At 40.9% G+C, this 25310-nt stretch overlaps 1 protein-coding gene across 6 annotated transcripts in view; it reads left to right on the top strand.

Annotated features, from left to right (window-relative positions):
• nav1a (neuron navigator 1a) overlaps positions 1-25310 on the top strand; it is a 91526-nt gene that overhangs the window by 50187 nt on the left and 16029 nt on the right. For all 6 annotated transcript variants that reach the window (XM_054745943.2, XM_070544611.1, XM_054745945.2 and 3 more), the window contains 2 exons: positions 20721-20859; positions 23523-23796. In XM_054745943.2, the coding sequence (XP_054601918.2) occupies positions 20721-20859; positions 23523-23796 (413 nt within the window). The remainder of the gene's footprint in view (positions 1-20720; positions 20860-23522; positions 23797-25310) is intronic.

Genomic DNA, 25310 nt, shown 5'->3' on the forward strand with positions numbered 1-25310 from the left:
TTTTCAAGGGGAAACTAATATTTATTATAATATTCAAAAAACGTTTGCTGGAAATGATTTGCTTAATTTCCTGGGGCATTGATTCCCACAGTCCAGTGCAATCCCCCGTCAACTCAACACCATCACACACACATGCAAGTACACACTCTTTCTAAAGCTGGCTTCCAGTCTTTCATACCCTCCCACATCTGTACAGCCTTTAGAGAACATGCTCAGTTCACCAATGGGGGGTAAATGAAACTTCTGGGTTTAGAAAAAGCTTTTTTAGAAGCTTTTGGGAGAAGCCGCCATAAATCTACATCACACACACACACACACACACACACACACACACACACACACACACACACACACACACACACACACACACACACACACACACATGCATGTAATACTCACTCTAAATCCAAGCCTTTGGAGGTTTACCAGTGGGGTGTGATGGGGGGATACACATAAGAATCACCCCCTTCTTCCCTCCCATTGACTCCTACCGTGTTATTCTCTGCAGTTGTTTCGACATTAGTCACACACTTTTGTCTGCCCTTTGTCACCATCCTTCCTTCCTGTTCTTCATATTACACTTATCTCTTAATCTCATCCTTTTAGGCATGTAGCATTTCTCCCAGCTGTGGAAATATTCTCAATAAGGACACACTGGTTGAAAAGCTGCTGAAACCACCTAAGTAGCATTTGAACTTTTTAGGAGTTTTCTCTTTTGTAAAAGAAAAGACATCTTTCAAGTTGGGTTACAGTAAAGTCCAACTTGCATTTTGTTCTTGACGGACCAAACCTTTTTTTTTTCTCACACTAAAATATAATTTGGTGGTCCAGGCATGGAGGGTCTCTCAATTAACCAAACAAGTAGCTCTTCAGCCTTGTACCTCCCCTTAAAAAAAGAGGCTAAATGACTTAGAAGTCCAAAGACCTTTAATCATCCTGAGTTGCTGCAATACCGATGCATTTTTCCACTAAGAGCTACAAAGATTTTCACCTTTCAAATCTTGGTTTGTTGTTGGTGATTAGCTAGACTAATGCACACTGCTATGCAAAGTGTATCTGGGTAACATCTTTGCCAAAACAATTCAGGCATTGTAAAATCATTTGGGTCAACAGTTTATATGTTTAAGGCATTTCTTTTCACTGCAACTCAATTTCCAGTAACTTACAATGGCCAAAAAGCCAATTGAAATCAAAATGTACTGATGTGATCAAATAGAGTTCAGCAAATCCATCCTTCACAACAAGTAGATGAGGGCTTGATGCACAAAACCAGTTCAGTGACCTACCCAAACAAAAAGCTGGCTGTTATTCCCAAGATAATAAAACGTTTTGTTTCTATTCACCAAATGTTCTGCGCCACCAGTCAGTTATACACGTTCAAACACGTGCATGGTGTTGATCTCATCTGAAGTGCACATAGAAGACAGTGTTAGGTTATGTTACTGATGGCTCGTTTTTGATGATTTCTTTGTGTCACCTTGGTTTTGGATATAAATGGTAAAAGCTAATCTCATGGTTCCATATTTCCAAAACTTATAACAGCACAGAAATGTGGTGTTGTGTGTTTAATAAAGAAATACAGATTTGCAATCCATTTGTTTGATTTCCAACACAGTCAATGATACCAGCTTAGTGGTCTAGTGGTATCAGTGTCCGCCCTGAGACTGAGACATCATGGGTTCAAATGCCAGTTGGGTCATACCAAAGACTGTATTAATGGGACTCAGTGCCTCCCTGCTTTACACCCAGCATTAAGATTGATTAGGGGAGTTAACAACTAATAAGAATGTCAGTCTTTCAGTTTGATGAAAGCATAACTTTAAACTCAAGCTTCAAATTAAGACTGATTGGGTTTGAAACACAAGAATAATTTTGGTTATGTTTTAAGATATCTCACTCCACATGTTTTCCTCTGTAGACATGTTTTGTCAACATCCTTTTGAGCAGGAGACTGAAAAGCCTTTCATACTTTATGTCCGACCAGCTGAAACATGCAGAGAACTGATATTTTTAACTGCCTGAATGTTTCACACGATAGCAGCTTGCTCAAGGCTACTATCAACTATTGGTTGTGTCACTTTGACACGATGCTGCAGATGATGGGTATGGCTTTATTACGTCAACTGGATTATTCCAGTTATAGAAAACAGTGCCCCATGCCACATCCTGTAAAGAGACTTTAAATATGAAGATCTTGTCAGGCTCTTTGATGAAAATCTTCTTTCTGCCCCTGGCTCAGAGGTGCAGCAGAATTCCTGCCCATTTGATTGCTTTATTCAAAGACAAAGTGATCATGTTGTGGGAATCAATTTCCCTCTGGGATTAATAAAGTACTTTTGAATTGAATTGAATTGATCTGCTGTGAGGAATGCATTTGGTTGAATCGATGAGAACTGTTACGGCCAGTGGGACGACTGAACATGCTGAATAGAAAATCAGAAAGAGTGCCAATCTCCCAAGATTGTTGTATAATTAAAGATGAGAAACAGACTGAAGGTTTCCCTCAGGTCAGTTAAACTTGAGAGAAACCTGCACAAGCTGACTCAAGTTTAGCAAACAGATCTGTTTGATTTCAAACTAAATTAACTAATAAAATGTTTTGACAAATGCTATGTGAGTAATTTATAGCACTGAACTACTTCACACAAGTCTTGTATTACCCCCACCTGGATTATACTGGGCAAATAGGTGTGAGACTCCGATTGGATAATTACTGCATAGGTGATTATCCTTCAGCTGGGAACAAGTTATTTAATGCCAACTGGTGCAATGTGTTTCTTCTAATTTCTTAATCAACTATGTGGAAAGGCACATCTGGTGGTCGTGGAAAAGATGTTAGTCTGTTTGAGAAGGGTAAGATTATTGGCATGCATCAAGCAAAGGAAGCGTCTAAGGAGATTGTAGAAACTACTACAATTAGGTTAAAAAATATCCAACGCATTGTTGAAAACTGGAAGGATAGTGGGGACCCATGGTCTTCATGGAAGAAATGGGGTTGGAAAAGAATCTTGAATGATCGTGATCGGCAATCACTTGAACTTTTGGTGAAACCCTATAAAGACAAACAACAGTAGAACTCAGTGCTATGCTTAAAAGAGCATTTTCACATGCACAATGTGAAACGAACTCAAGAAAAGCTCAAGAAAACCACTAATCAGTGAAACAAACTGGGAAAAATAATTTGCTTAAATTTGCTAGGGAGCATAAAGTTTGGACTCTGGAGCAATGGAAGAAGGTCATGTGGTTTGATAAGTCCAGACGGACCCTGTTCCAGAATCGTGGGTGCATCAGGGTAAGAAGAGAGGCAGATGAAGTGGTGCACCCATCATGCTTAGTGCCTAGTGAACAAGCCTGTGGGGGCAGTGCTATGATGTGGGGTTGCTGCAGTTGGTCAGCTGACTATCTAAATGTACTGTATAACTAGAATATTCCATCTTCCCTGATGACACAAATCGTGATGTGCTGAAGAAAGTTTTGTGCAGCGAGCAGACTACCTTCATCAATGCAAGATCTTGATAAAGCATTAATGCAACACTGGATGGAAATAAATCTGGTAGCATCGCAGAAAATGACTGAAACAATGCCACAGCGAATGTGTGGCATAATCAAAGCTAAAGGTGGTCCAATGAAATATTATCGTGAGACATTTTTTTGGTGGAGACTTCCTTTGTTGGCCAAGCAGTGAATGTTGTTTTCAACAATCAGCTATTTCAGTCAGTCAAACACAATAGTACTCTGGCAACGATAGTGGATGACTGTGTCATAACAGTCACCAAGTCAGGAAAAAAAATAGTACATACTCGGTATGCTAGGTGACTACTGTGACTTTAATCTGTTGACTAAAGCCCAAAATGTTCACTTGCTGACCATACTTGTTGACTTGCATAGACAATGACAACTAGTCAGATGCACCCACTGTAAAATACCAGTTTACCTTACAATTTTTTTTACTGTAGTGTATTTGTAAAGTGACTGTAAAATTAACGTGACCAAATGCTCGAGTAGTTGCAAACTAAATGAGCAAAATTATGTTTGACATAAAAATAAATGACTTGCCACAAAGTCGAGGTCAGGAAAAAAAAGTCAAAGTCTCAAGAAAAAAGTGACAAGAGCCTTAAAAGATCTGACAAGTTATTGATCAAGATCACTTAATAAAGATTATCATACGCTCTGATTGACTGGAGGTCAAATAAAGAAATGAGGGTTAATTAGAAGGTTTTGGTGTTTTATGTGTTAGAGGCTGTGCAGAGGAACTTTAAAGGTTTGGATCTGCTTCAGTGAAATCCAACATCTAAAAGAAACTTGTCAGACACTGATTGCTTAAATGTGTGAGAGTTTGTCTGTGGACAGGAAGTGTGTAGGGTGTTGTAGTGTGTAGGTAGCTGATAGTACGACATGTATTTGACACTAAATAAGGGACAAAACGATAAGACGTTTTGGAGTGTGATATATGTTTGTTTGAGGGACTCATTTATATTTGTTAATGTTCTGCATGTGTAACTAATAGTGTGTGAGAATGTGTGTGTGTATGTGTGTGTTCTTGGTATGATAAGAGGGATGAGCTTTCCCAGGTCTCCAGCCCCTTTCATCAGCAGAAGAGCAACAAGTTCCCAGGGTCATATAGTGACCCGGCCTGTGTACTGTCATTACATTGTTACTTCACCGCCTAATTATACTGCACACCTAAACAACAAGCTCATGAACGCTCGGTGAAAATGGAGGGAAGCCATGAAAAAGAAAGAGCCCCCTTTGATGAGTAGACGAAGGACTGAGTGCATGTCTGGACATGAGTCAGAGGTTGATGTCAAAGCTTGCCAGACTGAAGGAAAAACGTCCAAGTGGCCCTTCCAGAAACTCGGATCAGAGCTGACATAAATAAGAGCATAATGCTCACTCTGACTTAAGGATTGAAAGTGTTTGTGTGAATGTGGGAGTGTTGTGTGTGCACAAAGATGCTGTTTTGTTGCTGTTTATTGGTCTCTCTAGGCAACACAACAGTGGCAGCAACTTCATACACCTGCAGTTCAGCATGCCAACATGCCGGTCACACACACATACGCGCACGCACTCACACACACACTAGTGCTGTGTGCCCACCTGGCACTGCATGGTACGAGGGAGCAGCAGAATCCCGCCTTTGTTCTGTTAGCACTTACAAAAAATAAAACAAATGCATTGATGAATCTTTTTCTATTTTCTCTGTTTTTTCTAGAACTCTCTTTATTTATTCCAAATAAAAGGACAGTGTTAATTATCTCCATTCCCTCCCCCCAAGTGTGTCTCTCTACCCCTTTCATTCACTTATTGAACGAAACAGGCAGATTAATTCACAGGGGTGCACTCGGTACTTAAAGTGTTCAAACACCAGCGGATGTTGCAAAGGAGTTCAGCTTGCGGGAGTGGATACATGACACTCTATTGCTCTGCATGTCTCCAGCATCCTATACACCCCCATTTAAACACAAGAGTCATATGACTCACCCACCTCATTACACCCTAATTAAAGCCTGTTTGTGGCAATGATGTTGGGCTACAAGCCATCATTTATTCTGGAAATTCAGTGACTCAAGAGAAACAAAATTAGGGAGATACAGGTTTTCTTCTTTTCGTGAGTGATGCTGACTGTCTCTGCTACTTAATTTATTTAATCTCATGTTATTTGATATTTTATGTGATTAATCAGTCGGTGCCCAAAATCCCCCCAATAATAATGCAACTAAAATGTGTTCAGAGCTTCCAAATTAAAATGATTAGAATACTGTTATGAAGTTGATGCAAAAAAGTGCCCCCCAGTGGCTGGCTGCACTATCATTTATGTAAGTAAGACACTTTCCTGATTAAATAGTTTAAATTCACTTCAATGCCCAGCCTTTCTGGTAAATAATTGCTTTTTAATATGTTTATTCAGTCAATTATTTATTAGAATATATATTTTTTGTGAAAATACATAAGTGCAAATTTCAGCCACTGCAAGTGACTTCTAAAATGCAATATGGCAAGACCTGGAAGCCTGACATTTTGGCTTCTGTGTAATATCCATGTTGATTTATTTTATAAATTAAAACCCAAACATTCACAAATGTTATGTGAGCAACAGTTTGGTGTGTAATGAATAACACAGAGATGTGTGGGAATTCCGAACTTATTGTTTCATTTATTTTACAAGTTAAGCACTTAAAATAATAATAACAATTATATATATTATATATAATATATATATATATATATATATATATATATATATATATATATATATATATATATATATATATAACAAAATGCATGGGCCTATGTAATTTTTCTCGTACAACGCACTCGCTATAAAGATTTAATGCAACTGAATCTATACGTTTTAAAGACTTTAAAGTCATTTATACTAAAAAAGCTGCAAAACTAAGTCCACTGAATGTACATTTTATAGCTTAACACTTTTATCTTGTATTTAAAATATTTTTAAATATATTTACATGATTCATCGGGGCAGAGCTGTAGAATAAATGTTCTTATCCCTAAATGATGGAGGTCGGGGAAATTGTCTCGTGCGCGTGGGTTGGAGCTTTAAGAGCTTGGAAGCGTCTTAAAAGTGTCGCTTGTTGGAGAATTTGATGACTGTGCTTTATCTCGCGGCTGAATGCGCACCCAAACCTCTGTGCGGTAAAGGCGCAGCTGCTGGGGATCAGGGATGAGCTAAACTGGGCTGGAGGAGGAGGAGGAGGAGGAGGAGGAGGAGGAGGAATTTGGGGTGTTGCTTTTCTATCTTACCTCCCTCCCTTACTCCCGTCTTTCTCATCGCCTACCCTACCCCGTCCCTCCCAGCGTGTGTGTGTGCGCGTTATTGAGTGTGTGCACTGCGGGACTGGGTCAGTCACCGCTGCTGACTCTCACAGGCGGCTCATCAGTTGTCAGCAGGGGAAGTCTACTCTTTTTGTTGCCTTGGATACATTTAGAGGCGGGATATGCCGAACTGGAACAAAGCAGCGTGAAAGGTGGATGGTGTAGTAGAAATGAGCGGGCGCGTGCTGAACGGGAAAATGCTGCAGCTCCAACCGGCTCCGCGGCGCGCGGGGAGGACAATGCACTTTCTGTCAAGGTAAGCGGATGAGGGCATAGACTGCTGGATGATGGGACTGCTGTTGCTGCCGGAAGAGGAGCTAATTAACACGCCGGTGGCTCTGCGTTCGAATGAGATGAATGTGGGGTGAGTGTAGATGAGGGTTCCGGCGGAGTCGGTGCGTAAAACCGAGCCGCGCTGTCTCATTCATAAAACTCCCAGGTGCTGCAATGTGGAACGTCTGGCTGTTGTGGTGGGCTTGTTAGAAAGAGACAAGACTTCGTTAAAATCTGAAGGTTTTTGTGAAATGAATGTGAGGATGGAAGTTCTCGGCAGCCCCCAATGCGCAAAACCATATGTTGAATCAGCGCTGCGTTTTATTGTAATGAAGAGTCTGGAGACAGAGTGGTGCGGCTCCAATAGACTAAATAAATTGGAAAGCACATCATCATAAATCATGATTTTGCACGCGCAGGGAGTGCGCACGCGCCTTAAGTGTCTGCATTCGGCACATCCATTGTTATAAACTGCAGGCGATGACAAGTGGTGGTGTTTGGAGGCTCGGTCAGCAATGTGTCAGGTATGTGAGTGGGTGTGTTTGCATTGATCCACTGCATTGAGCGATCCGCATTTTTCCTCACGGCCTGACCTACATTTCTCTCTCTTTCTCTCTCTCTTTATATATTATATGTCTGCTGTGTTTGGATGAGAAAGAGCAAACCTCATTTAAATCATAAGCGGCACACCATTATCTAACAAACTAAATGCAGTGGATACACTTGTTGGTGCCCTTCTAAGTAAGAGGAAACAAACACAAGTATCAATGAAATAACTTGAAACCTTGGATCAGACAGAAAAGAGTGAAATGTATTGACGGCGGCACAGAAGCTGGGTGCTTGCCCAGTAATCGGAAAGTGGCAGGTTCGAGCCCCGCTCAGTTTGCCGCTGTCATTGTGTCCTTGGGCAAGACACTTAACCACCTTGTCTTCTGATGGTGGTCGGAGAGTCCGTCTGAAGACAAGGTAGGTTAAGTGGCACCAGGGAAATGATGACAATATGAATAGATTCAATGCTTTCCGAAAAGATTAGAGGTGAACTCCAAGGTCATGGTACTTCCATTCACACCATCAGCTGCTACTTGAGCCAAAATGGATGGTGATTGAGAAGGACACTACTGCCAAAGCAAATCTTAAAAACGGCTTCAGTGCATCGACGACGCTTCTGTGGGGTAGTATGGTTTGGGTAGATGTGATGGCTCCAAAAAAAACTGTCCTTCTCTGGCCAATCATGTCAACTTTATGTTCTCAGAATCTAAATCCAAGCACACAAAGAAAAGAACATGCATCTATGGTTAAAACCAGAATCTGGGTTAGTGACTCACAGGTTGTAGAGAGAATGAACCCTTCAAATAAAGTTGGGCCAAAATACCTGTAGACGGGTGCAGAACCACAATTAAAAAGCATTGCAATTGTCATTACGGTGTTTAAATGAGATTGGTCAACCTTTTTTTGCAGACTGACATCTGTGAAGCAGCAGAGCGGTACATCATGAAGGTTTTAGTTGCATGCGGACACACATGCTGAACCCAAATGCTTCTATCATTTACACACGTGTCACTCCCAGAGGACCATGCTGTATGTTTTTATTGGTGTGTTTGAGTTTGACATGCATCCTCAAACAAACTGGTTGTCAAAAGACTGATAATGCTGAAATAACTAGACACTGAACTATTCATCTAAAGCCAAAGATGATAATAGTGAGTTTCTGTTATGTCAGGGTGTCACCGTCATGTCTGCACAATCAGACATTAAACATGGATCATTAGTTGACCACATTCTGTTAGTCATATAAGTCAATCCAATATTAGCCCAGTGAGTCCCATTTGTGTTTGTTTGCATGTGGTGTCATTTAAACACAACACAGTCTGCTAAGCATGACCTACCCCTACCCAGAACCAGCCTTAGTCCACAACCTCGTGCAAACAACAGATTTTTTACCAAAATCCCTTTTGGATTAATCATTCTGCTATCAACAAGCCATTCAGTTAATAAACCCGAATGATATCACTCTTCATGGAGGGATTTTCTAAAGCTTATCGCACTTTTGTGAATTATGGTAGCTTCTTTTAGTTTCACTCCTTTTTCGTAAAGCTGAAGTAAAAAACTAAGAGTAAGAGCGAGTTAGATTAAGCTGTTTTGGAAACATGTTTCTTTGATGACTCAGATGCTGGATTAGTTGGAAGTTCAACAGCCGTTCACCCTCATGATCCCTGATGCTTGAAAGAAATTGAATTCTCCTCAATATGCAGACATGTCCACACAGGTGGAGATCAAAGTGTAAATGCTGATGCTGTTGAAACTCTAGATGAGAAATTAGGCTGTTTTAACCTATAACTGGATGTAATCATGTTATGGAAGGATCACTGGGGCATGGTGGTAAAAGTTATAAGGTGCTGAATGATGAGCTGAAGTTAGTTTATATGTGCTGCATTAGACTCACATCCAACTAATTCAGCTTCTTCTAACCAATTAATCAATCAACCAATCACTTAACTCGAAGTGGCTCCTCTTGTGTTGCTGGAGATGTGATTCTTTAAGGTAAGAACTGAAAAGTCCTACAGACATCCAACTTATCTGCACAAAGATACTAAATTAGGGAACTTTAAAAGTGCTTGTGGCCCAAAAGCAGCTGGATGAAAGTCTTTGTGGTCTGCCGTTCTTGACTAAAATGAGTCAGCGGAGATGGTCCAGCTGATGGTTTCTCTTCTCTGGAGGTTTTCCAGGCACTCCTCACTAGTAGAAGGCCTTAGGACAGACCCAGATCTTGCTAGAGGGATCATGTACCCTGTCTGGCCTGGGAATGCACCAGGAGCGGCTGGAGAAGGGTTCTAGTGAGAAGAATGTCTGGATTTTTCTCCTGGATGCCACCTCCTCAAGCTGACCTTGAGAAACCACAGGGAAATTTGCTAGACAGATACATCACAACCTTGAGTTTGGTCATCGAGTTGGAATTTTAGAGTCCAATGCCAACCGGCTTTATCTTGATTAGATTCTATCTCATCTATCTGACAATAATTGGATCATTTTGCTTAATCTCTTAATTTTTGTGATATTGTCTGTCTTCATGGATGCAGGTCATTAATTAAAAAGTGACAACAAACAAGATCTCTCAGACATTTTTCATTATTCATGTATTTTTAAACTTCTTCACACATGGTTGGTTTAATCATGTGTGAACATACATCAATGGCTTGATGTTTTGTGATTAGCACAACAAGGTAGACAACAGATGCTTGTAAGACACATTCGCATTCACTCAGGAATCAATGCTCACAAACAGAGCTCATATTTTCACAAGGTGGCCCCTCCTGTGGTTTAATGAGTCTCTCTGGTACATCAAAGCCAAAGAAGGAGCAAGAACCAGACTACAGTGCACCTTAACAAGGATGAGAAAAGAGCTTCAAGGCTAACATGAGCAGTCATGGCGAATTATCACCTCAGGATGTTGTTACTGAATGACAGTGAAGCCCTTTTCATGAAGATGTGAGAAGTTTAGACACTTTCTTGGACTGCTGTAAAAGACGATCTCTGTGGTACATGTTAGACCAACAGACTTACAACTATAGTGTCATCTTTGGCCATAGTATGAGCACTCATGCAGTGGAATGCTTATAACGACTCCATATGTTGAAGGATTAGGGAGTGGGAACCCAGAATACACTCAGTGGAATGTCAAGTGTGTGTTTTGAGTTCCTTGAGGGCAAGGAATGTCTCCTAAACCCACTCTAGCAACATTACGTGAACAGCAAGTGTGTGTGCATGTTTAAAGTGACAGCAGGTGATGGGTGTGGATTCTTACTGGGTGCGTCTTCGGTCCTGCTGGTCACTAATACATGTGGTTATATTACGGACAAAAATGTGCATGCATGCACTTGCCCATCCCCTAACCCTAACCCTAACATTTAGGGTAGCATAATACCCAACAAAGTTTCTCTGCTTGAGTCAATAAGTCTTTGAATCTGTTGACTTTTTAAGTTTAAGTGACCTTTAGCATTCCAGTCAGGTTTGTAATCTCTTTGTCTTGTCAAGTTTGATTTAAGCACAATTTACACACCTGCACGTTCCATCCTTATCTGTTCATCTAGATGTTTCATGTATTTCTCAATTTGAATTTCTTTACAGAAGAGACGCTGACCCTTCAACACTCAACCATTCCACAAGCCCATTGATCCATGCAAAATACAAGTTTAGTGAAATTACTTTATTATGAATGTGCTTTAGACTAAATGATTTAACTTAAAACAGGTTTGCACAGTGTGCTGGTGTTAGTGTTACAAATTAAGCAGCATCATAATGACACATTTGTAGAATGAGATCCATTATTTAAGCACATGGTACACATTACATTCCTCCAAATAAACTCATGCAAAGCATTGCAGTTCATCAACATCACTCATTCAGAGTCCAGAGCTGATTTTCATTCCAAGGACAGACTATTGAGAAATTATAAAATGGCAGAAATACATACTTGCAGCAGCTTTTATTTACATTCATGGTAGAAAACTGAGTTTTCATTAGGTGTTTGGCAGGAAAACAAACCACTTTCAATCCTCCTGAAGCTCAGTATTCAGTTTGAAGCTAGATCAATAAACATCTTCTTCAAAACTTCTGGAGATAGATTATATATTTTTTTCTAGATTTGCTGAAAATATTCACAAAGCAGTCTGATTATTTTATAATCTCTTGGTCAGGTCTCACTATGAGTTTCTCGTGCAGGCTGAACATGAAAACAGTCTCCTACATCTACTTCCTGCATTAGATTCTGATAGAAATATACAATGAAAATCTAGGATTGGAAAATCCTGGTAGATCTACGTTACACTGTGAAAGTAACATTCGTGGACTCACTGATCTCGACTCACGATGGGGAAGGCTGTTGTTTTAACATCTGGTAATCAGCAGCGGACGACTCGGCCTGTTTAAGCTAACTGTTAGCATTAGCAACTTCATCTAACGGCAGACGTCCTCCAGGCTTGTGTTATTTATGGAGATAACGCATCCAAGTCAGTGTTAGAGTCGTGTTGATGTTATTCATTCTGGGGCAAGATGTCCACATATCAGGAAATAAGACTCCAGAACGTGCCGTCTGAAGCTCAGCTGTGATGTCTCAGACTTGGGCCTGCTGAGCTTTTTGTGCCATCACTGCCTAAAAGGCATTCATTTCTTCTAGAGACCACTGCAAAGGTATTGATTAAATGAGTAATCTGGTCCTTTAAGTGACCGTTAATTAGCCTTCAAGACACAGCTATATGCAGATGATGCCGTATTTAGTGTCATGCTTATGACGCCTTGTTTTTAGAATATTTTCCCTATTTTGCAAAGTCACTTTTAGTCTAATAACAAATATTCTGCAGCGTGTCACTAATTCATAGAGTGATAGTTGGGGAACAGGTTGTTTGTACAGCCGTTTTGAGTACCTGGACCCAACAGGCTTGCTGTGCCATGGGTATACATGTCAGCGTTATCTTGTTTGTTTTGTGTGAGTGTGTTTTCATCTGAGCCCTGCACACAGCTGTCTGTTACTAGGTCTAGTTAGCCCCAGGCTTTGTTTCTGTGCAGAATTCTGTTGATTAAAAAGCAGCTGTCAGTGGAAATACTTTTGTTTGTGCTGCTGAATGTGCTTTTTGGCTCTGTCTTGTACACAGCTGCTTCAAGTTAACAGCGACCAGGAAGAAGCGTGCTTTATTCAAAAGTGGTGCCTCCCGCCTTTTTTTTCTTTTCCTCCCTTCACCTTCCTTTTCTCGCTCCCTCTCACTTTCTCTTCCTTCTCTCTATCATTTTCAAACCAAAACATCCCCTGTGCGCCGTTAATTCACAGAGCCGTTAAGTCAGCTGACACATCTGGAGAAAGGCCAGAGGTAATTCTACCCCGCGATCCGGCCCCTGTCTCGGGCCTCCGAGTGCCGGGGTTCCCCTCGTGAGCTCCTCCCTGGTTCTGAGCTGGAGCTGAGAAGCTCTCCACCCTGCACCCCACTCTCAAATACTTATAAAGAGGATTTAAAAGACCTCTCAGTGTTGTCCCAGGAGTGCGGTCCTTCTTCTGCTTCCTGCTCTCTTGTGAAGACGAGAGGGACTTTAGAGGTCAAAGGTCATTACATTCTAAGATACAATGAAAGCTGGCCCCCTGGTCTGTTTTGTCTACTTCAATAAGAATATAAGAACACTTTGAGGAAACCCATAAAAAAATTCTAGGTGTTACTGAGTAATTAGCCCTAACGTTAGTGCACATAATGTTTTTTGTTACAGATTTCCAGACTGGGTTTGTGTAGACTGGGAAGCATTAGCCTTTAACCTTTGACCCTGTTTGAGTTGACTAAGAGGACTGAAATGATAATACAGAAGAGTCTTGCCTTTCAAGGAATCATCTGCACATTTTCTCATTGCTCCTCCTTTTTGGAGCTTACAGGATGAGACGATCAAGGCGACCCAGTGAGGCGTCAGCATGTTGAACAGTCACACGGAGTCTTCCACTGGTTAATATCCCACTTCCACTGGTTAATATCCCAGGAATGAAAGTTTATAATATCTGATGTGGGATTGTATGCTGGACATGCTTTCACTTGGAGATCACTTTGATCTTCAAAGTGAATGTTCCCCGTTTTCAACCATTATTTTCTGCATGTCCTACCCCCCACACTGTGGAGTTTTTCATTTATCAGGGTTTCTGTTGCTTTCGACTTTCCACCCAGAAAACCCTCAGGTATTTCTAGAATGTTTCTTAGTGAAGGAAAACCGGAAGAATGATGGATCTCAATATTCTTCCTCACACAGTCCCACTTCAGAGCCTGTAAAGACCAACGTGGCTTAGACTAGCCCACCGATAACTTTAGCTAAATTGCAATAATCCCCTGCAGCTCATTGCATCATTACACTTTTCTGACAGCTAATTCAAGCCTGATTCAAGGGGCGGTGCAACAGTAGTGACCTAAACCTCCGGGCTTTTTGTCACGCGTGTCAAAAGAGGCACACATTTCTCTTCTGCGTTGGCCATTTAGGGATGCAGTGTTCGTTTTTGCACTTCCACCTTAAGCTGAGGGCCATGGTGGCAGATGGAATTAGTTGTAACTGTGAGCTCATTAACTCCAGCCTGTTCTGTAATCCCCTGTAATGCCCAAATACTGCTGGGTGTGTCCATCCATGTGTGTGTGCACAAAAGGGCTGTCAATGCAGCTCTCACACATTTTTCCATTTTGGTGGAAACAAGATGAGCAGGAAATTATAAATAACCCTAAAGGGGGAATAATTCCCCGGTGTTCTGGCAGGCCAGTTTATAACTGGGGCTTACGAGTGATTAACTATAAGTGCAGAACAATACAAACCAATAAAAAGAAGAGCGTGTTGGGCCTTTAATTAAAAGCCACTTCTATTGGCAGATTTGTTGTTAATTACCCAACCAGTGCCCCAGCACCCAGACACCAATGTGGCACTGTTCATAAAAAAGACACTACTGTTTTTTTAAATTGCATAATAAATCGCAGCACAGCTTGTAGAGCAGTGTATGCTTGATAAGAACCATGACTCTGAAGTACAGCAGGTGAAACAACATTTCTGTGCCTATATGTCTGCAGTAACACGTATGAGTCGGAGTGTCTGGAGAATATCAAGATATAATGAGGGCTTTGCCTGCATAGGGAATTTGTCTATGACCCTAAATGGTGCTGCAGCAGAGGATTATCCTGTGCATAAGGCTAAAAACTATCTATCAAAGGATGTGGTAAATGTTAAACAGCTTCGATTGGACAATAATGATTTTACAGCATTTCATGTTTAAAATTCACTTGGATGCTTTGTAGAGCTGTGTGTGTGTGTGTATGTGTGTGTGTGTGTGTGTGTGTGTGTGTGTGTGTGTGTGTGTGTGTGTGTGTGTGTGTGTGTGTGTGTGTGTGCGTGTGTGTGTGTGTGTGTGTGTGTGTGTGTGTGTGTTCCCTGGTGATAAGCTGATGAAGAGGTCCAGGGACCCATATTGTTAACCATCTGTGCACATCAACCATATCCTCCCCTCCATTTTTCTTATTAGGTTGCTGACCAATCAGATGCATTCACACATTTAACACCATCAGCCTATTTTAATTACTTAAACAGTATTTTTAAAGCTTTTCCTTCCTCATGGTCAGTGTGAGCACTGCTTTGTTATGGCAACAAACAGAGGCTGGAAATAGGTGTGGTCAGTCATGCTCTCTGCTACAAATGAGTCATTTTTGTTTTCTTAGTGTGTGCCAATGTGTGTTTAGTGTCACTTTAGATATTTGAAAGTGCAGTCAGTTGGGTTCAGATCCTGTTTTACATGTCCAGACCCAGTCCTGCTTAAACTGCTTAGAGTTCATGTTACAGTTTAACTTCTTGTTTACTTTTTATGGTGGAACTCTAATATCACTTCAGCATTTGTCAAACTTTCTGAACACCATTTATGGTAATATTCTTACACCTAGGAGGGGGATGTGATGTGTTTGATAGTGCTGTGGTTCGTGCAGCTCTGAGATTTCTTTTGCTTCCTCATCAGGCTGGTCTGATCTGCCTCTGCTATCACTAAAGATAAGTTATTTTTACAATCAGGTCATCATAAAGTCTCGTCACTCAACAGGTCAGGGAAATTATCAACTTTAGCAATCTTATCACATGTGCCCCAATGCATTTTAATGGATTTTCCTGCACCGGTCTAGTTTTGCCCTAGTTTCCATTTGCCTACAAAGGCATCATGTCTAATTTAGCCATTTTGGGCTCTGCCATGTGACACTGTGTATTTAATATGGATGGAAAGTTCCTGCTCTCCAGTTCTGCAAAGATTCCATGAGTTTAAGCGAGTTGGAAAAGCTGTGTCCAGGTATCACCCTGGAAAAGACGTGTTTAATCCCACAAGGGAACAAGAGAATCAGTCTTTTTGTCATTATCTGCTACATTTAACCTGATCTGGAGCCTCTCTGCTTCTGTATTATTGTGTTTGTTCTCCAACAGACCTTCAAGTTCTTATCAGAACTCGTGGTTTGGCAGGTTTGACTGAAATCTCAATTTAGTAGCATTGCATTAGCATTCGTGCTAGCCCATCATAGCAGCTTTTAGCATTTCTGATAATTTCTAGATAAGTCTGGAGATCACCTGCTTTAATGTTCCTTTTTTATCACAGTAATGAAAATTAAAACCTATCAAGACTCCATTTTTCAGGGATATAGTGATAAAAAGTGAGATTTGCAAGTAAACCCTCAATTTTCACATCAAAGGTTGAATCTGATTAAAGGGTTATGGTATAGGTGAAGGGATAAAAAATCAGCTGAGATGATTTAAACTTAGTGCAAGGGGACTGGATTAGGGTGCTTTAGTGGACTGAACACCTTTGTTTGTGTGTGGAGATTTTAAAAACCACATCTATAAGCACCTTTTACCTGCAGAAGCTTTACATTCCTCCAAACAGCTCCTACTCACTTTCTAACCATTGTTAGTTTAGGTGCATTCTAATCAGCCACTGTGGGTATTTCTGTTGTTGCAGGTGATCAAATTTCTCTTTCTTTTCTCCCATATGCACAAAACTGACCCAACAAGCCACATACGCTTTGTTTTCCCACTGTGGGTTTTTTCCTCCTTTTGGATCAATTGTACTCAACACCATAAAGAAGACGGATCTCATAATGAGCAGAAAAAGAGACCACTTCCCCTCAGATCTGAGCAATAATCTCCACAGAACACAGAAGCCTCTTAAGAAACGACAGCTCTTCAGCACAGCGGCGGCTACTTTCTCTTGAAAGCCTGTAAAGCTGAGTGTTTGTGTGGGTGTGGCTGCCTGGTCCTCTGTGCACTGCATGACGAACAAAGAAATCGTGTTTCTGTAAAGAAATAAAAGGTTTAGGTTGACCCTAACAACCGTTTATTCTGCAAGTAAAAGATAATTATTTAAACCATAGCCAACCTGAAACAATCTGTCAGTGATGCACAGCTCAGTGGCTTTCATAGGTGCTGCATTAGCAGGCAGCCACTTGTGTGCAGATGGCTCTGCATGGCACGCTCTCTGATCAGTGGGAGGCTGTTGTGCACACGCTGCTATGTCAGGTGGAGGTGAAGAATGGGCCTTGTTACATACACCTCAATGTAATTGACAAGTATTGCAGCCTAAATCAAATCAGCATTGATATCCTTTTGGCTCACAGGATTCAGGATATCATTTTTGTGTCTCCTCCCTTCAGCTCTGTGACTTTCATGCACAGTTTTAATCATATGATCTAAAGATCTTTACTTCTCAGTTCACTCCTATATGCTCTCTTTTCTTATCACTTCATTTGAGTATCTGCGTTTTTCATCGACCTCTTTTCAAACTCAGCCTTCCTTTTGTCCATTCAACCACTACCCTGTTCCACATTAACAGAATAAATCAGGGTTTTGAGGGAGACGTTGTCTTAGCCAAGACACTTTTAAAAGACTTGGGCAGATTCACAAAAAGTGTAAGAGGCTTAAGATCTTCAGCAGATTCTGTCTAAGGGTTTTTTAAAGAGGTTTTGGAGAAGGACTTCTACAGTGGGGGATTTGAGGAGCTTGGGAGGGTGATTATAACGTTTTGAGATCATCATATTGGCAGTTCGCCTCATGACCAAGGAATAAAGTTTCTGCACTGAGCAAAAGAAAGATGACAGAAAATAATTTTAAAAAACAATTATTCAAATGCATGGAGGATTTTTACTTAGAAAAAACTTGTTTGGACCTTTGGTCTAATTTTTTTTGCCTGTTTGTTCATCTTTTGTACATTTTCAGGTATTCCCTTATTATGTTTGACTATTGCTTCTGTTTTCTGTGCTTCCTGTTTTCACATCTGTCAGATCTGACCCAGCTGAGAGGCTGTCTGTTCTATTTCCTATCAGAACTGAATAATTCAACAGAGTTACCAAGCATTCAAAGAGCTGGTGGACACGCAGATAGCTTTGAGGCCTTAAACAGGATATGAAGAAGACTCAGATAACAAAAGAAGTCCCCCAGCTGTGAGTGGAACCAGTAAAAAAAAAGTGATGCATTGAAAAAAACAGGTGTTAAAAAAATCCAATTTAAGGGAAACAGGAATTTAAAATGAGCTCAAATGGAAAACTATAATCTTCATAGAGAAATGTTAAAGGTCGAATACGAGTCTTTAAATTGTAAAATGTCTCATTAATTTAATGACCTATCACTGAGTGAATAAAAATAAATCTACTAAAATGTAAATACCACAAAATCTTTATTTATTACAGTTTATTACAGTTTAGCTGTGTAGCTCAGCTCTTTGTGTTTCTCATATTTGACCTCAGGCTGAGTTTGGTGTGTAGAAAGAGCAGTGATGACGGACAACAATCTCAGATGTCTTATTGGATTCTGTTGGGTTTCCCAGATTCCCACAGGCTAGATGGGGCCATTCCCTTAGCTCTTCGTCCCCAACCCCCTCAAATCACCGCCATCAACTCCCCTCAAGGCTACGGTATGACCCACACAGGCACCCAACCAGAAGGCTGACAGTGCTTCCTCTGCCCCGTTATGTATGACCTCGTTAAACAAGCTCTTCCCCGTTAGATTCCTCTACAATACAGTTCAACGTCGCTCTTCCAGCCCTTCGACCCAATGAGAGACAACCCCAGCCCCCATGGCTTCCCAAATTATGACCTATTTACTGTAATGAAGCATGTTTAAATCTCACCTCACAACTTTATCCCTCTTCTTCTTTTTTCTCCACTTCTCTCATCTTTTTCCTTCCCACGAGTCCGTGTGTTCAGCCAAAGCACACATCTCTTCTAATTATGCCTGCAGCCTTTTTGCAGCCACATTTGTCAGATTACTGTTTATTTTATTGCAGTCAGGAAGCGGGCAATCCAAATGGATTGCCTGATGAAAGGTGTTGAAGAATAATGCATTTCAGTCAGCAGGGACACTTTCTACTGAAAATAAACTCAAAAGACCCCCATGAAACTCTGACATCAGACACGTGTTTTTAACACACTGCAGCGAATCTGTTCACACCCTGAGAAACAATGAATGTTAGAAATGTTCTGGGATGTTTTGGGGTTTCTGGGTAATATTTAACTTCATCACTTAATTCAGCCTTTAATCTTCTGTTCTCAGTTTTTGATTTGCCCATTTTAACTTGTCATAGCGCCTACATGAATCACTTAATTACATAATATTTTAAGTGTGTGATACATTTTCCAGGAATTGGTTTGATCTGATTTTTAGTTCTGGCACAACCAACCATTTGTTTGTGGTTTCGTTTCTGGTTTGTAACTATTCAGTAGCCTGGGAAGCCAGAATAAATAAATATATTATTTATTCTGAGAACGCTCCATTGATGGCTCTCGGTCGGCATGTTCTACTGTCGTCTTTCAAACGATTTTCGCATGTTACTGGACAATGAACAATGTGACATACTCACCACAACGGATGTTGGTCAACGAGACAGTTCGCTGTTGAAGAAGGCTGTGATTGGCCCACCACTGTGGACCAATCACAGTGCTCTGTTGGTATGAAACTCCTACAGAGAGCTGTGATTGGCCCACCAGAATGTTGACAGGAGGCCGCAGAGGTTCCAATGGAATGTTTCTAGACCAACCGTTGCAAAGCAAGACATTTGGTCTAGTTCACAAGGCTAGCTATTCAGAGCTTCAGACTCAAATGAGTAGTTACCATGGTGACTCTAATGAGCCACTGTCCCAGCTTTAACATCTCTATTTATCCTGTTTTCTGTCACGCCTCTTTTACAGTTTGCACATTGAATGACTTTAGATAAATACAAAACTGACTTCCAAATTACATCATAAAAGAAAATTGATGTATTGAAAATTCAAGCTAAATTGGCAGATAATATTTCTCTACTTGGATGATGTTTTACGGGACTGAAAAAAGATAGTAACTCAGTTAGATGAAACATTTTGAGAAGAATCAGGTTTTCTTAGACTGTATTGTGGGGATACTTAATGAAGCATAAAACTGCAATGACTTTTTTGTGTAACGATGACTTGCACCATCCAAAACAAACATTTTGTAATATATCATCATCACTATCCACTGTAGAAGCACCCAGCAGCTGTCTCTAAGTGAAATCATCTCCAGAATAATTTCTCCTGGGAAAATTGTGTAGTCCTGGAACATGGCTTCATGTGGGTGCATGCATCAGTGCTATTTTGATGTGTGTGGGTTGAAATCACCCAAGTAGCTACAGATTGTTAATGCTGAATGAAAGTTTGGTATCTAGAACAGAGAGTGTTGCAGATGAGGTCTCTGCATATTTCATCAAAAGACAAACTGGAGCCAAGCCAGCCAACCGCTGGTGGGAAATGATGATGAAAGAAATGAAGTAAATGGGTTGCATGCTTTTGGTATAAATGTTGCTCTGGATTATGTCTTCAGAAAATGAGGGAAAGCTTTTGTGCAACAATGAAACACTTGCATGGCATTTGTTTTTGCAATTTCTTTTCTTGTCTTCATGTAACCTAGAAATTCAAAATATTTTTGTACATTATGTACCCCCTGATCTTGAAAGTGGGAGTGATTTAATGGTAATTTATACTTTTCATTTGCTCAAACAAATTACAACATAGAATACTTTGGAAAAGTGTTGCTTTGATGGATGATTAGTTTTAACTTCTGTCCTTTCTGTGTGTTTCTTGTAGTTGGGATGAGAGCAGCTCCATCAGCAGTGGGCTGAGTGACGGTTCAGACAACCTGAGCTCTGAGGAGTTCAACACGAGCCCCACTCTCAACTCCCTCCTCACCACTCCCATCGGTTCTCGCAGAAACTCTTCCACTGTGGTGAGAAACACACACACACACACAGACACACACACACACACACGCACGCACGCATGCATTCACACACACACATACACACACAGATCTTTCTGACACAGATGCACCAGACGCTTGGCTGCAGTATTAGTATTGATTGTGTGTTAAACCACTGAGGTCCTGATGAGGATCAGTGATGCATTGAACACTGTAAGGGAAAAAGCCAGCAGAAGGTGGTCTGAATGAGTATTATACTCACGACTGTAATATTTATCACATCTGCAGTGATCAGTGTTGGCTGAAACAACTGCACTGCATGCTGGGTAGCTGCAATCAAGTCTCTTTTTTAAGCCTGATTAGGGAAGCTGTTTTAAAGTGAAACATTTTTGTTGCAAGACATAATTAAACATTATCACCAAGTGAAACTCAAAGCATACGTGTTAGTCATCATTCAACAATAATTTTACTTCATTTTAATAATAGATTATGCAATTTTTTTGCTTTTTATTTACACGATTCAGATTATTTAGATTCTGTAGTTAAAAGAAAAATTCTCATAAACTATTAATGTCTTATCTGCATGCTGGGTTCTCAGAAACATCTAGTCAGTGAGGGATTAGAAGGTTTAGGTTCATCATCTCTTTATTGCTATCACCCTGTTGACAGCTCTGCTTGGTGCACTTTAGGATCCATCTGCTACATTAGCCTAAAGTAGTCTGATTTAGGGCACACCTCTGCTGTGCTGTGTATGTGTGGGATTTTTGGAAGCAGAGAGATGGTGTGAGACAGAGGGAGGTAGAGAGAGGGAATCGTGGTAACCATAGCAACCCAAGCACATGGATGCTGAGAGTGTGAGGCTTTGTCTGTTAACAACATATTATAGGACAGTTCTAAAGCACATCAATCTGCACACACACACACACACACACACACACACACACACACACACACACACACACACACACACACACACACACACACACACACACACACACACTCACACACACACACACCTGGACTTATAGAACCATCTGCAGTCCTGCAGCCAGGCCAGGAAGCCTGAAGAACCTACCACTACGCCTAGTCGCAGGAGTCATAGCAATCATTAGACCCTTTTGGCATCATTACCATGGCAACCTTGCATCGCCATGCACCCCACAAAGTCTAACACTCACATGGTTCCTTGTGTTGCATCCATTCTCAGCTGATATTTCTCTCTTTACACTTTACACTTTATCCATCTTCCACCTCCTTTTTTTTGGGGGGGGGGGGGGGGGGGGGGTTACTTAGCTTTCAGCTCCTACACTTCCTCATATCTGATTTTAAGTATTTGTGCATTTATAGACATGTCTTTGTCAGGTTATCAGTTCAGCTGTGTAGTTCATCATATCTGTTTCAACAGTCATATATGTGTTCATGTAAACCTCTGACTCGGGTGAAGGGAGCCTGCCTGTGGTGTTTATCAGTTTACAAAAGAATTCAGATCATGAATATCCTCGTGAGAATCGCTGGGTGCAAAGTCCAAAACACAGACACATCCTCGTAGTCATTCTTTTTCTCATGCGTTGTGCAACCAGTAAACCCACGCAGGCTTACACACCAGTTCAAGGAAATCTTGGCTAACCTGATTGTTGATCCAATAGTCCTTTTGTTTGTTTATTCTTTATTTTACATTCTCTCTGTTTGGATTGTGTTCAGACTGTCTTTCTTGGTCAAGAGTCCTGCTCTGCATCTGGTGTTGTAAAATGTGGTGGTGTACAGCGTTTTGTTTTTTTCTCTGATAATTTAGTCTACTTCAGTTTTTTTTTACTGTTAGAGATAAATGTTTAGATGAGGAATATGAGAAATCAGTGAGGGTAATTCCCTCTGCCTGTCTCACTTAAATTGGACCTTGAGACCTTGCACATGTGGCTTGATTCCTTTTAAGTTTAAAGTTTATTTTTGAACTAATTTTTGTTAATCAGTTTGCTTAAAAAGCATCAGAAAATCTGCCTTGTTAGAAAGCAAATGTTTAAAATGAATCCTCATAAAACATCTTTTGCTTGAAGGTTTTGATTTCTCAAATATGCCAAATATGACCACATTTCACATCACACAACTATAATACACCGATGTGCAGTGTTTCACACTTCAGCTTTTCTCCTTGGCCTGGGTTCTGGGTGTTCATTCAAAATATGTCAAGTTCACATTTTTGAGCGTAAGGACTCAGATTTATGCAAACAACATCAATGTTTTTGAAGAGGAAACCTGTAAACTGTAGTGAGACAATTAGATTTTTTGTGAGGTTTTGATGACAAACAGTTCATTTACTAAAGTAAACAAATAAAATGTCTCCAAAACTGTGCAGATTTCCTTGGGTTTTGCTCAGTTTCTAAATGGAAATACTTCAATATCTTTTTGTTTTGATTTACTTGCATTTAACTGATGGTTTGAGAAACAGATAAACATGCATATGGATCCATGTTTAGTGACTTTTATCTGTCGTAAAGAGGGTGAGCTAGTTTTTCTTGTTCAGTCTCATCTTCTGTTGTTATCTTAGAAAGTCCAAACAAGTTCGAAAAAGCACCCCTGGTGTTTGATTGGGAAGGAATAATGTAGTTTTGTGTTCTGAGATTAGAAAATTTCATTTAATAAACATGTTTTTGGTTATATTATCTCTGAGCTCATGTCAGCCTTTCTCTCTGTAGATGCGCACTGATGCAGAGAAGAGATCTTTAGTGGAGAGCGGCCTGTCCTGGGACTCTGATGACAACAAACCCGGCTGTAAGAGCCAAGGCGGCAGCGCCTATGATACCGGGAGTCTGAAGTCTGAATCTGACAAAAAGTGGAAAGCAGGCAAGGGAGAGCTGAAGAAACCGCAGGCTCTGGGTCAGGGGAATGGGCTGAAGAAAGGAAGAAACCCACCTGTGGGAGTCACGTCTCCAATCACGCACACTTCTCAGAGTGGGCTGAAAGTGGCTGGTGAGTGGTGAAACACACAAACACACACTCGCCCACAGAGAGATGGCCGTGTTTTATAGGTCCTCTTGACTTCACTGGATAAGTTAAAAAGACTGATGGATTTCTGGAGCTGGCTGTTAAAGTCTCCCGTCCTACACCCACACACTTACAGACACTCTCTCTGTTTCTGTCAGACGCATTCGTCCACAGCTGCAGCCCACCCTCTGGGCTTTTTAAAACGTGGTGCCATGTATCAAATGCCCATCCCCGCCCACACCCTTCCTGCCAGCCAACCACACACACACACACACACACACACACACACTCAAACTGGACCTAGTGTGTTTTCTCTTCTCGTGTCCTCCGCCATCTATTCTTGGTCCTGAACAAAGAGAATTTATAACACTGAAATAAAGGCTTTTCGGTGTGTGTGTGTGTGTGTGTGTGTGTGTGTGTGTGTGTGTGTGTGTGTGTGTGTGTGTGTGTGTGTGTGTGTGTGTGTGTTTCCATCAGAGATTGTGCACACTGAAAAGTTTCACCCATCACACTCAACAGTTTCTCTCTCTCTCTCTCTCTCACACACACACACACACACACACACACACACACACACACACACACACACACACACACACACACACACACACACACACACACACACACACACACAAAGAACACAATGATGGGGATTGTGCAGCTGCCTTTTAAGCACACCATCTGTGTGCGGTTTACGTAAGGACAGACACACACACACACACACACACGCACACACACACGCACACGCACACACACACACACACACACACACACACACACACACACACACACACACACACACACACACACACACAGTCGAGCAAAACAACAGGACATTAGTAACGATGCTGTGTGCCAGTCTAGATAGTCGGGGTCTGTGCAAACAGCCGCCGTTCTGTGGGCCTGTCCTGTGTTTGTGCTGCCAGCTGTTGAGATGATAGATGCACCAGACAAGTGTGCAGGAGCAGCCTGTGATCTGTGCGCCAGGGTTTTATTGTTATTAATGTCACCAGTGGGAATCTGCCATCATGGCTACTTAATCTGTCACACAGTTTCAGACTGTGAATAATCAGAAGATGAGGCCAGATTGGGTTTTTTTTTGTTGCTCATCGGTTTGCAGGATCTCCTGAGTTTATCAAGATGAGCAGGAAGTGGAGTGCTGATGTCTGAGTTTATCCCTGTCGTTTGGCTGAATACTTTGTTTCTGTCAGTGTCTCATTTGTTGAGTATCTCAGGAGAAACTGTGTGAAAGAGATTCAGGAGCAAACAACTGTAACAAGTAAATATTTAATTTGCTAACAACATTTATGCTTGATTAAATGTATCATGTGCAACAAGAAGAGACTTAGAAAACAGGAAAATGTGGACTAAACTAACATTTTATTGCATTTCTTTAAAAATGCAGTTCTCCTTTTCCTCTTGAGTCGACAAACCAAAGAAGCAACTTATTTAATTTGTCCCAAAATCTTGGGTTTTATAAATCATTTTACTGGCTAAAA

This window comes from Nothobranchius furzeri, chromosome 15 (genome assembly GCF_043380555.1).
Source record: "Nothobranchius furzeri strain GRZ-AD chromosome 15, NfurGRZ-RIMD1, whole genome shotgun sequence".
NCBI classification, from domain to species: Eukaryota; Metazoa; Chordata; class Actinopteri; order Cyprinodontiformes; family Nothobranchiidae; genus Nothobranchius; species Nothobranchius furzeri.